At 37.8% G+C, this 12,832-nt stretch overlaps 1 protein-coding gene across 7 annotated transcripts in view; it reads right to left on the bottom strand.

Moving 5' to 3' along the window:
• Positions 1 to 12,832, bottom strand: part of SMARCA4 (SWI/SNF related, matrix associated, actin dependent regulator of chromatin, subfamily a, member 4) — a 107,710-nt gene that overhangs the window by 16,242 nt on the left and 78,636 nt on the right. For 3 of the 7 annotated variants that reach the window (XM_051971546.1, XM_051971547.1, XM_051971552.1), the window contains 11 exons: positions 12,434 to 12,676; positions 10,383 to 10,496; positions 8,775 to 8,882; positions 8,065 to 8,151; positions 7,405 to 7,451; positions 5,617 to 5,783; positions 4,123 to 4,286; positions 2,631 to 2,858; positions 2,195 to 2,290; positions 1,836 to 1,913; positions 601 to 828 (listed from right to left, as the gene is read on the bottom strand). In XM_051971546.1, the coding sequence (XP_051827506.1) occupies positions 601 to 828; positions 1,836 to 1,913; positions 2,195 to 2,290; positions 2,631 to 2,858; positions 4,123 to 4,286; positions 5,617 to 5,783; positions 7,405 to 7,451; positions 8,065 to 8,151; positions 8,775 to 8,882; positions 10,383 to 10,496; positions 12,434 to 12,676 (1,560 nt within the window). The remainder of the gene's footprint in view (positions 1 to 600; positions 829 to 1,835; positions 1,914 to 2,194; positions 2,291 to 2,630; positions 2,859 to 4,122; positions 4,287 to 5,616; positions 5,784 to 7,404; positions 7,452 to 8,064; positions 8,152 to 8,774; positions 8,883 to 10,382; positions 10,497 to 12,433; positions 12,677 to 12,832) is intronic. The other 4 variants (XM_051971550.1, XM_051971551.1, XM_051971548.1 and 1 more) reach the window with 3 other exon arrangements.

Here is a 12,832-nt window from a genome sequence, read left to right as displayed (position 1 = left end):
GAAATCAAGGCTTTCTGACTTGAGCCTACTGCAAAGGGCTGACATTAGAACCCAGTCTTCTGCTCTCAGTATAGACTTTAGTCTGCTAGATTTTTTTTTTTTTTAAGCAGATAAACTGTAAGCTACTGTCTCATATAAGGCACTTTACTAATAGGTGGTATTCTGAATGAAATATGCATAGAATAAAAACAACATAGCAAGAAAATAAATCTGTCAGTTGTTGTATAATGTCCAGCTGAAAGGACACTTATTTCTAATAATTGCCACCAGTTTCCTAGACAGACATAAACTTAGATAGACTCATTAGTTTTCACATCCTCAGAGGATATCTGTTAGGCAACACAAATCAAGAGAACCTAATTCTCTTGCAAAGGAATTACAACTGTATTAACATCTGTGTTGCTTAAGCTTCACTGACGCGGAAATAAAAATAAATTTGAGTAAGAACTGTTGGAAATCAGTGAGACTTCAAATAAAGTCCTCAATAAAGACTGTAACCCACTAGGCAGGAGACTGGTTTCTCAGCATAAACTAAGGTCCCCAGGACTCTAACAAGGGTAGTCTGAAAAAAAATCATTGCAGAATGAAGCCATCACCTACAGTATATACCTTGAGCCACTGCTTCTCGGTCAGCGAGTCGCTGTAGTCGACTTCTTTACGGTGGCGAGAGCCGCGCCCAAACATCTTTTCTTCTTCTTCCTCACAAGTCAGTCTCTCAACTTCAGCATCATCCTTAATGATCCAAGATGGAAGCTCATCTTCTTCCATGAGGCGTGGCTTTCTTTTGGGGTTTCGAGCTTCCTCTCGCCTACGATCCAAATCCATGCGCTAAAACACAGTGAAAGGAACTTAGAGGATTGTGGGAAAATCATGAGCAATTATTAAAGGGATCACTGCCAATTTCTATTGCTAGAAACCTTGGATGACAATGAGATAAAGTCCCAATATACATTATAATTAGATATCCAAGTTGTATTTAGATAAAGAGACTCTCCATAAACACAAAAAGAGAAACTATAGCTCATAAAGTGACTTTATTTCTATTTCAGCATGGAACACAGTCAAATTGAGACATAAAGTAGTTCTGATTTTTCAGGTGCAGATGCTCTTGGAGAACTTTCCTTCAATGCACCATTGTATACTGTTTTAGAATAGACCTCTACCTTATTCCATGGATGCAAGGATACCAAGGCTTAAACCTTCTTAGAAGGAACACACATCATTTTACCCTCCCATGGGCCAGGTTGACAAGGTGACACAGGTATACCTTAAGGGATACAATGGGCTCCTAACTTAAGGTTATATAATCACTACTTTCATTCTGAGAGAGATGGTATTTAGAAATGCACAACTAGTGAAAAAGCAAACAAGAGAAATTTTACAATTTCCTTTTCAAAGACATTAATTAATCCTTGATAGACTGAACTATCCCTGTAAGAAAATCATTCAAGTTCAACAAGTCAATACATCATAGTGAAGACCACAATTACTGCTCTGCCTACTGCAAGATATGCCAATGGGAGAGATGAGAGTTTAATTCTGGTCTACCCCTCAGACTGAGAGTTTGTTAGGAATTACAGAGCTTGTTCACTCTCCCAACAAATCCTGGGTTAGTATTAATAGTATTTTATCAGTAAAATTCTGCTTAGTATTATTAGTATTTTACTAAAAATAATCTGTTTTGAAATGATTTTATAGCTGCACATAAACTGTTAAAAGCATCCCTTCAATGTTTATATTCTGTTTTCTCCTAATGAAGTTCCTTTCAGTAGGAAATACCACATTTCTTGTGGCTCTCTCTATTGGCTATAACTACCCCAGTCTTTGAAGCTCACCATGAAAAGATCAAACTCCTCTTCGTGTCGGGCAATCATCTGATTAACAGTCTCATCATCCGGAACTTCATCTTCTTCCTACAAGATTTTAAATATTTAATTCCACTGTGGGGACTCTAAAAGGAGCTGAAGTGTGTGGATTTTAACACCGACAGTCTTTACCACCTGACAGCTATTCGGTGGTCCATGGGAAATGAGGTGGAGGTCTCAGTCCAGTTTCCAGTGGACAAGTATCCACATGGCAACAGAAAGCACACACATACACACACACACACATCGTCAGATCTGGCCCTTTGCTGGCCACCTCAGCAGAGAAGCCAAGGATTGAATGGGCATGGAGACTGAACTACCCCTCTCACCTTTAGAGGTGGTTCCTCCAAGTCAGGGTTGAGGCACATTGGCGGAGGGGCAGTGTGGGCGAAGCTTGCACTGCCGCTGCCCGTGCTGTGTCTGCTCTGTGGATAAATAGAGGACTTCAGTCTCCAGGGCTGTCAATCCGGCATCTTTCACCAGCACTAAAAGTCACTTTAAAGAAAAGCAAGTACTCATCCTCTTTCCTTTCAGCCCACACTCCCTTTATTCCAGGGATGTAAAAAAATAAGAGCAAAAAAAAGAAAAAGAAAAAGAAAAAGAAAAAAAGAAAAAAGAAAAAAGAAAAAAAGAAAAAAAAGAAAAAAAGAAAAAAAATGAAAAAATGAAAAAATGAAAAAAAAAAAAATGAAAAAAAGGAAAGGCACTCATGCATTCACCATTCACACTGGAAAGAGAGAGAACAGAGTCCGTCAGGCCTCCTACCTCATCCTGTTCCTCATGCTCTAGGATTGCCTGGAGGAAAGCTCTTCTCTCATGGCTGGAGGATTTCTGGTCAAACATACCAGCTTGTATAACCTTCTGGTCAACATTTAGTTTGTATTTGGCTGCAGCCAAGATTTTCTCTTCCACACTATTAACTGTGCAGAGACGGAGGACCCGGACCTCATTTTGCTGCCCGATACGATGAGCACGGTCCTGTGCTTGTAAGTCCTGAAAGAGAAAATTGTTTGCTTGTTATTTCAATTCAAATTTCTCTAGAAATAATAATAATAATTTAAAAAAAGGTTCTTCAAATGTCACTTAGAAGACTGGGTCTTTGTGAAAAGACATACTTGATATATCTGAAACCCCCCCAAGTACAACGTGGAATTGTCTAAAAAGCTTCTACTATTAGAGGGAGTTACACCTCTAGAGAGAGAAGTGAAATCGAAAGGTTGGTTTTGCTGATAGTTTTTAGTAGAGCAACTGAGAAAAGCAGCTCATCTTTCCACGAATCATGAAAGAAGGAGCTGCTGAGGCCAGAGCCATTACTATCTCTGGAGGGAATCTAAAAGGAGGATATACTACCTTAGTTTTCCTTCAGAAGCTTGCTTTCACCTTCTTTGGAATTCAAGGCTATGGGAAGAAAGCTCAGCTTTTACTACTTCATTCTTGGAAAAACCTGTTTTTTCACCCCACTCTCTCTCTTTCATGGCTGCCTCATGAATAAAACAAAAGCAACAAATATTTATTGAACGCTTCCCCTGATCACAACAGAATGCTAGCACCCCTTAGCATAAATGAGAGCATAGCAAATGACCTAGGCAAACTTAATCCTTGTTTAGATTAAGATAGATTTTCTCTGGGTCATATCTTGACACACAAGAGCCGAAGTAGGTAAGGCAACCAGCGACTAGACTAGACAAAGAAAGCAGTACTTAAGTCTCCACAAGGAGGCTTTGCATTCACATGCCTTTAAGCAGAAAATATGAAGGGCAAATCCCTCACTGTGAGTTTTTTCTCTTTAGCTGAGGGAATTATCTTTTACTTTGCACAGAATGAGAGCCTGAGAAAAGCCACCTGTTTTCAGGTGTAAAAATGGAGGCAACATGACTTCTATTTCAGACTCTGCATGTCACACTGCACTTTAAACGAGCTAGTCTTTGGTTTATTTGTAAATATTGATAATGTCTGTGCTTTTAAAGACAGTATATAGCTCTCAAGAGGTCACCTAGCTCAGTTACTTGTCTCCAAGTGAATTCACACTAATACCATCCAAAGCAGATGGAATTTAGTCATTTTTAGAGAAAGAGATTCGATAGGTTCTCTTTGCACTTCACGTTTTAAACCACTCAGAATAACTGAAACCAGAAAACTTGGTATTTAAACTTAAGATGGAACCATTACTGTATCCCCCTTAAAGGGGTGGAAAGCTTTTCTTTGCTTTTGTAATCTCCATCAAGAGTCCCTTCCCTTAGTATCATTTTTCTTTTACCTGGTGAGGATTCCAGTCACTGTCAAAAATTATCACAGTATCTGCAGACTGGAGGTTCAGCCCAAGACCCCCGGCCCGAGTACTCAGGAGAAAAATGAAATACTCAGAGCCTGGTTCATTGAAGGTTTTCAGCAACATACCACGGTCTTCAGCTTTCGTGGTTCCTGATGGGCACCAAAGAAGCAAAGGGTTAGGATTTTTGACATCATCTAAGAGTTAGAAGTCTAAATAAAATGACCAACCCAAGAAGGTAATAAGCACCTTACCCAGCTTCACACTTAAATTTTGTAATATTCTTTATATATTTATATAGTCAAGCCCCCCCAACATGGCCATGGAGTCATTTGAATCTATGTAAATAGTTACTTAAGGAGATGTGCACAATATATGAAGAATAAACACTTTTAAATTTACTTTATACCATGAATTAACTTTATTTTTCAATATATTTTTCACAAAAACTCCAAAATAAATGCCTTGAATGATTGGGCAAGAGTACGACCACAAACACTTCCCACAATACGCTGTGGTGGTGGAGGCTATGGGGAATGGTTCTTTGTATGAGGCATATTAACTATGGGCAAGACTGATTCCCACCCTCACCCCCCCCCTACCCCCCAAAAAAGGAGTCAGAAAGGCACCCTATGAAAGAAGGTATCAGTGACCAACCAGGCCACCTCAGTGTCAGGTGTGAATGGAGTACTAAATTACTGTTTTCACTAACCTGAGAAATAAAGGCAGGTAGCTTGGGCTGTGGAGTCCTATATTATTACTGAGGCAACTTCTTGCTTTGCAAAGAGAAACATTTCTAAGGGTAAGAATACAAAAATCATGTTTCTCTAGCTCCAATGAATAGTAAACCATCTGCTTTCTAGAAATCCTTCTGGGCAGAAAGGAAAGGCTCTCCAGACTGGGAAATGCAGGTACTTTCACCAAGTAATGAACATAGCCATTTCATTTCTTATACTTATGGGGAACTAATTTGACTGTATTGTGGGAATAGTAGAGAGCTTTCCAGGCCTCTTTGGTCAGTATCAACTGTGATCAAAGGAGCTCTAAGCAAAATTGAGAGGTTATTTCAAGTTGTCAAATGCAAATTAAACACTTCCTGCTGACTTTCTAGATATAACAAAATAGCCAGAATCCCTAACTAAAAACTAAGATTGGGCTTAGTCACTAAACAATAGCAAAACTGAACTGGACCCAGTAGGGAAGAGAGCCAGCAGGAATTTCATCTTCATCCTGACAGGAAGGCAAAAGAATACTGGGATCAGAGCTGGGTCTAAAATATGTTTCTAATAACAGACTGGGTTTACAATCAAACTCTTATGGACCAGTTTCATCATCTGTAAGAAATCACCTTGAAGCCTTTACCTTCTACACAGGGTTTCTGTGAGGATTAATTAGGAAGCTGAGATGCTTTTAGTAATTCAGGGAAAGGAATCATTAAACTATAACACAGTTTTCAAATAAAATGTTCTCTGTTAAACTCACCATCAAGCCTGAGGTATTTAAAGCCACGATAAGCAAAATAATCTTCCATAATTGTCATGAGAGAGGTCATCTGGCAGAAAAGGAGCACCTTATGGTTGGTTGCTCGAAGTTTGGGAAGAATTCGATCCAGAAGTTCAAACTTTCCAGAGGCTCGATATAAATCCAGGCTGGTGTGCAAAAGACCAAAAAACACATGAGATATGGGGGGGGAAAGGATGCTGAGATAGGAAAAGAAGGGAGATTTTTAGGATTCTATGCTTACTTTAACACTGAAGAGGATAATGACTAAAGAGCAAGAATGAAGAAAAATGATTTGTATGTACATTTAAAGGAGCACTTTAAATGGTAGCAAAGAAGTGGAAATAAATGTGTAGCCATCATTTGGGGAATATCTACACAAGTTATGTAATGGAATGAAATACAACTGCCTCAAAAGGAAGGAAGAATATTGCGAATTCAAACATGTGTGTGCTTTTTTATACCTATGTGAAATGATGAAAAGTAAAATAAACAAAATCAAGCAGTTTACGTGATGATTATAAGAAAGATGAAGAAACAACTGTGACCTCAAGCAACTGATGATGAAAAATTCTTCCCTCTCCTTGGTATAAAGTTGACGGACTATAAAGGTACAGAATCAGATAGGCCTTCTCAGATATGGCCAATATGTTAATTTGTTTTGCTTGAGTATACATATTTGTTACACAGAGAAGCTTCAACTTAGGGAGAACTAGTAGACAAGAAAAAGGAATACTAAAAAACCATTTAAAACAATGAATAAAAGAAAACGCAAGAGGGTGAACACAAACAAAGCAATTTTGTTACTATCTTCTTAAAGTCAATACATACATATATTTAAAAATCTCTAACAGGGGTAGCTAGGTGGTACAGTGGAGAGATACCAGACCTGAAGTCAGGAGGACCTGAGTTCAAATCTGCCCTCAGATTCTTAACACTTCCTGGCTGTGTGTCCCTGGGCAAGTCACTTAATCCTAATTGCCTCAGCCCCCCAAAAAACAAAACTGAGAGAGAAATCTCTATAACAGTTCAGTTTATCCTTCCCTATATCATAAAATGTTTGTTTGAAAATTGTTAGGTTTCTCATGCAATGTATTAAGAAAATTCAAACTCCAAACCCAATCAAGAGAGGAAAGGAATGGGTTTCGAAAGATTCCTAAGAGCATTTTTTGCGGTGGCAAAGTACTGGAAATAAAGTAAAGGCCCATTGATTGGGGAACAATTTGTTTAAATATGATTTCTTAATGTAACTGGATTATTACTCAGCTGCAAGAAATAGGAACTGATTTAACCCAAAGTAAGAAAGAACCATAAAAATAATATATCAATGACAATGTAAATGGGAGGATTTAAAAAAAGAAATGCAGTGATTTATGAGCCAGCTTGGCTCCAGAGATAAGAAAATGCATCTCTATCCCTTCTTTGCAAGAGTAGGGAATTATGGGTGTGGAATACTCTGTATCCCATCAGATCTAGCTGATGTAGTGGTTGGTTTTGTTGAGCAATTTTTTTTCTTTCTTTTTAAATCTGTTACAAAGGTGACTTACTTAAGTAGAGAAAGAGGGGTAAGAGTATATTCATAAATAAAAGTGAGATTAAAAACAAAATATATTAATTAAATTAAAATGTAGACATAATGATAGATTATAATGAAACCGATAAAACCCAAATAAAGTAAAATACTGTGTTTTGTTCTAATACTTAGTTAAGGCAGGAGCTCTTTATCTGAATCACTCAAAATGGGAAATCCCAAGTTCATGCTGCTCTTACCCTTGGACAATGCCTCCAGTAAATCCCAAGTGCTCAGAAAAAGACTCCTGCAAACAAAATGGGACAATTATTTATGCCCAACAGAAATTTAGAAGTTCTAAATTAGTGATGTCAAACTCAGTAAGAAATGCATCTTTATGGGCTGAGAATTAACTTAGAAAATCACAAACTAACATTATATTGCATTGTATTTTTATTTGTTTTGTTAAACAAACATTTCCCAATTCCCAATTCCACTTTAATATGGTTGGTGTCTTGCTCTGAGTTCTAGAGTATTCAACTCCAAGACTATCATTTCTGCTTCACTTTATGATCCATAACTGCTATTGGGATGTATGAAAGCCGAGAGATTAGTTATTTGTTGAACTTCAAAGGGCAACCTCATATGACAACTATGTTAAACAGCATAAAAATTTAACAAGACTTGGTGCTTTTGTCTTTTTAACAATATTTGTGCATCTCCGTGAAAAAATAAAAAGGTACATTTGAGCAACAAAGGAATAGCTTTTTGTTTGTTTACACTAAAGAACATCCAGGGGTTCAATAATTTGACCAGTTAAGATCATGAAGATCCACTTCTCTAAACTTGAAAATAGTAGTTCTGTTGTAACCCAATAATATATATTCCTTGTGAGAGGGACTTCTTTGGACCTGCCTTACCTCTATATGCTGGAACATGTAAGGATGGTTGCAGATCTTCCTTAGCTGCATGATGGTATTCATCAGTGTTTTGGTGCCACCTTTACCCTAGTAAAACAGATTTCTGAGTCAGAACATCCTTCCAATCAGAGGACTAGCTCAGAGAGAATCCTGGGAAGAGTGACCTACAGACTTTCCTCATTAGCTCACAGATGACTGATTGACTCTGAATACTTAGGCATTACAAAGGATTATTTTTCACTTTGTCCCATGGGAAAAAATTTTCTATTTCTAAGAATTTAAGAATTTGTTTGAAATCTCTTGTAATCATTTTCAGATAAAAGAAATGAGAAGACTTGATATTCCAAGTCTCAAAAACATATTGGCAAGGTAAGGTCCACACAGCTTATTAAAAGGCAGACACATATGAGTGAGGAAATATCCAAGAATCTCGAAGACAAATGCTTCCAAGGAAATCAGAAGGAGAATTATGTTCAAACAGGATTAGCACTAGGGAGGAATGAATAAGTACAAAGTACCACAACTAGTTTAATGCTCTGAGCCAAGTCAAGCCAAGCCAAACAATAGTTAAAATGGCCAGGAAATCTTTCAGTTATTATATTCCAATTAAAATGAAAAGCAATCAAAAGGAACAAATCCCCATGAACTTTCTCTGGCCCTCTGAAGCCCTGAGAGGGAAGGAGGGAGATGAATGAGGATCTGTACTAGACCTTTTTATCCTTCTCTGAGCCATCCGTCAGGAGTACTCCCTTGGCTTGCATGTGCCGGTAGAGGACTCGCTGCAGTGCAGACATATCACATTTGATCACATATTCCACCTGGAAAGTCACAAAAGACACCTTTTATATAGAGCAGTTCTTTCAATAAGCCAGCAAGGTTTAAATATTCTATATAAGAGGCCTGCCCTTCTCATAGCAGGGCAGTGAGATAAAAAGGTACAGTAAAATTAAGGATCTGGCTGGGAAGAGAAAGACCTCTAGCATACTTGGCTTATCACCAATAAACCCTGTTTTCTAGAAAGATTAGCATGAAAGAAAAAAATCAGGTATTAATAAATACCTAGTATGTAGTAGATACTGTATTAGATGCTTGAGAGATAATGCCGAAAAATGATAGTTTGTGACATTAAATTATATTTCAGTGGAGTTGTGGAAGGTAAGGTGAGGAACAGACAACTAGGAAAGATGTTATTCACAAATAAACATAAAATAAAATATGACCAGAATGGATGAACATCCAGGACAAATGCTTTAGAAAATGTGGAGGGGATGATTGCTTTTAGGTAGTGAGGGATTGAAAGGAAGGGAGAGAAGGGAGAAGAACATTAGAAAACAGAGCAAGAGAAAAGTAGCACATGAACTAGGCCTTAAAAGGATTAATCAAAAAATCCAGGTCTTTAATAAATGATTGCTATGTGCCAGACCTTGTGACACGTGTGGGGCATATTAAAGACAAGGCTCTTATTTATGTTCTATTGGTAGAAACGATGTATATATTGTTATTACATTATATATAACATATTTTTATATATATATATATATATATATATATATATATATATATATATATATATATATATATATATATATATATATATATATATATATAAATAAAAAAGTAAATACAATACAATGAAGATAGGGAGGTGATTTGTCATCAGAAGCTGAGGGCTATCAGGAAAACTCTTGTATAGGAGGCAGCCTTTGATCTGAGCTTTGGGAGAGGCTAAGGATTCTAAAAGTGGAGGTGAGGATGGAGTGAAGGCATGAAGGCAGGAGAGCCCTGGAGGAGACTGGAGAACAGTAGTAGTCAATTGGCAAGGATTAAAAATAGGTGAAATTAAGTCTAAAAAGCTATGTTTAAATTTACTCCTGGAGACCAAGAGTCAGTGTTTCGTTACAGTAGCTGTATAAGCCTCAACAGTTTGCAACCAAGGAGTAACATAGTCAGCCATGCATCATGTATTTTGACAGTGATAGGTAGGATGAATTAACAAAGAGAGAACCTAGAAACGGGGTGACCAGTGAGAAGGATATTTCAATTGTCCAGGAAAGAAGTGATGAACAAGGGAGGTGACTGTGTGTGAAAAGGGGAGTGATGAAAGAGATGGAAAGTTATGACCTGGACTTGGTAACTTGTGGAGCCTAAAAGAATTGAAAATGATTTTGGAAGGTTGAGTAGGAGATAAGCTCAAGAGGAACATTCAAAATTCCATTCTGGACACAGTGAAGCGGAGATGTGAGTAGGACCCCTCAGTATGGAGTCTAGGGAAACAGTGATAGGGCTGGTTCAAAAAACCTGAAGATACCCATACACACCTTTTCAGGTAACTGGGCTTCAACTTCTTTCTTTAACCGTCTGAGCAGGAAAGGTCGTAGCACTTTGTGCAAACGTCGGATAATCAGAATAGTTTCTTCTTCATTCAGGTCTACCTATTTTTTTTGCCAATTAACACAAGAAAAACAAAATCATTATCGCTGAGAAAACAAGGAATGTTTGCAAAAATGCAAATATAGAAACCAATCAATCAATCACCATGTCAGGCAGTATATTAGATATTGGACAAATTAAAAAGACACAAATTTTGCTTTTGATCTCAACTTTACATTTTATAGGAACAGATAACACGCAGACAAATGGGTGTATATATATATATATATAAAATGCCATCTAATTTGGCAAAGAAGCACTAGAAGCTAATGAGGGTAGGAAGATAGATTTGGGGAGCTAACTGAAGGAAATGATTCTAAGCAATGGAGGTGAGTACAATCCATTCCAAGTACAGAGCAGATGCAACCCAAACAAGGGCATGCAGATGGGCAGTGGACTGCTGTGTGGAGGAACAACAAGAAAGCTGGTTTGGTTGTCTGGAATATCATATACCATATGCAGAAAGGAGGGTTGGTTGTGAAAGGGCTTAAAAGGCCAACAGAAAATTAATCTGTTAATCAAAAAACCCTAGAGATCCTAAAGATTATGAGGCCCTTGGAATTTATTGAGCAGTGCAGTGACATGGCTAGACAGCCATTTTAAGACTATCATTGTGACAGCTGAGTGCAGATGGACTGGAAGAGGGAAAACCTAGAAGCAGGAAGACCAATGAGCAGGCTACTGCAATAATCGTCCAGTTAAGAAGTGATGTCAATCTGCCAAGCAGACAGAGGTTTTATAAGTATAGAAGGGAATGGAGTTGAAGATTGTGCTAAAAGTGGAATTAACAGAACTTGGCAAGTGATTGGAGATGTGGGGTTAGTGGGGAGCTGACTCCAAGGATCTTGTGGTGCTCTTGAAAGAACCAAGTTTAGTTGGAAAGAGGGCCAAGTTTTATAAGTGTCTGCTTTAGACACATTGAGTTTAAGACAGCATGAGACTAGAACTCAGAAGAAAGACTAGCATGGGAAGGAGAGACCTGGGAGTCAGCTGCATGATACTTGAAACCATAGGATCTGATAAAGTCACTAAGAGAGTATAGGGTGAGTAGAGTAAGAAGAGAAGGTGCAGGGCAAGTTATCCTAAGAAAAAGGTTAATATTTATTTGATAGTTGTATAAGATCATAGCTGTTAATTCTTTAAAACTTCAAAAAAAAAAAAAAAAAGCCAACCAATTTATCACTGGAAATAAGATTGTTAACAAACAAATCAGGGGAGATCTGGGTTTGAACTCTGCCAACATTACTGATTAGTTGTATGACAAGTCATTTAAGCTCTCTAAGCATCATCTTTCTTATCTATAAATAGGTATATCTAATTCACAGGATTGTGAGGATCAAATGAAATATTTATGAATCATTTGGCAAAATGCAAAGTAATATACACATGTTAGCCATTGTTACTGTTATTATTATTATTGTTGTATAATTCATCTTTTATCAGCACTTGTAATACAGCATCTCATCTCTCCTCATATTCTGAGGAGCTGGCCCAAAAAGCTATTCCCTAAGTCAGTAAATAGTGGTTGTATGACCTTTGGTAAGCTCTTTACCATCTTGGCAGTAACTGAATTCTTCCCTTCCCAAAGAGTTTTTGTTTAGACATCAATTGATATTTGCTACATAAAGAGTCCAAATATCAGCAGTATTATAAAAAGGCTTCCCCCTGTTGAGCCCTCTGACCAAATCTGATCTCTAGCTGACCCCTTGAGAACTTTACTCTACACATGACTCACTATGCTGTCAAGCTCTACTCTGCACATTCAGGAATTTTATCTATTTATTAACCCAGTAAATAACCCTCCACTTTTCTAGATAAAATGATAAGATCATGCTTTGAAATGTAATTTTTGTCCTCTTAACCTTGTAACTTCAAGTTTACACTTCACAGCAATGGATCTCCATGCATAACCAATGACTTCTGGCTTGGGCTCACTTACTTTTTCTCCTGTCATGGCAAAGGGAGCATTGAACCACTGCTCAAAGGTGCTGCAGCTCTTGAAGATGGTTGGGAGGAGAAAATTGAGCAGTGCCCACAGCTCAGGTAGCTTGTTCTGCAGAGGCGTCCCTGTCAGCAGCAGGCGCCGTGGAGCTACGTAGTGTGTGTTCAGGACCTGTGTGAGTTTACAGTGATGATTCTTCATCCTGTGACCTTCATCTACAATCATGTACTTCCAGCGAATCTGCAGATGAAACAGCACACCAGTTTAAGAAAAGGAAATTGCCTGACTGTGAGAATTTGAGAAACGTCCTTTGGAGAGAGAATTTTATCCTGCAGATACAAATGAACTTTTTCTATGCTACATCTCATACAACTGTAACCAGTTAGTTTCCACAGA

This window comes from Antechinus flavipes, chromosome 1 (assembly GCF_016432865.1).
Source record: "Antechinus flavipes isolate AdamAnt ecotype Samford, QLD, Australia chromosome 1, AdamAnt_v2, whole genome shotgun sequence".
Classification (NCBI taxonomy): domain Eukaryota; kingdom Metazoa; phylum Chordata; class Mammalia; order Dasyuromorphia; family Dasyuridae; genus Antechinus; species Antechinus flavipes.
Note: the sequence above shows the minus strand (reverse complement) of the source record. Positions and strands in the feature narration are given on the sequence as shown.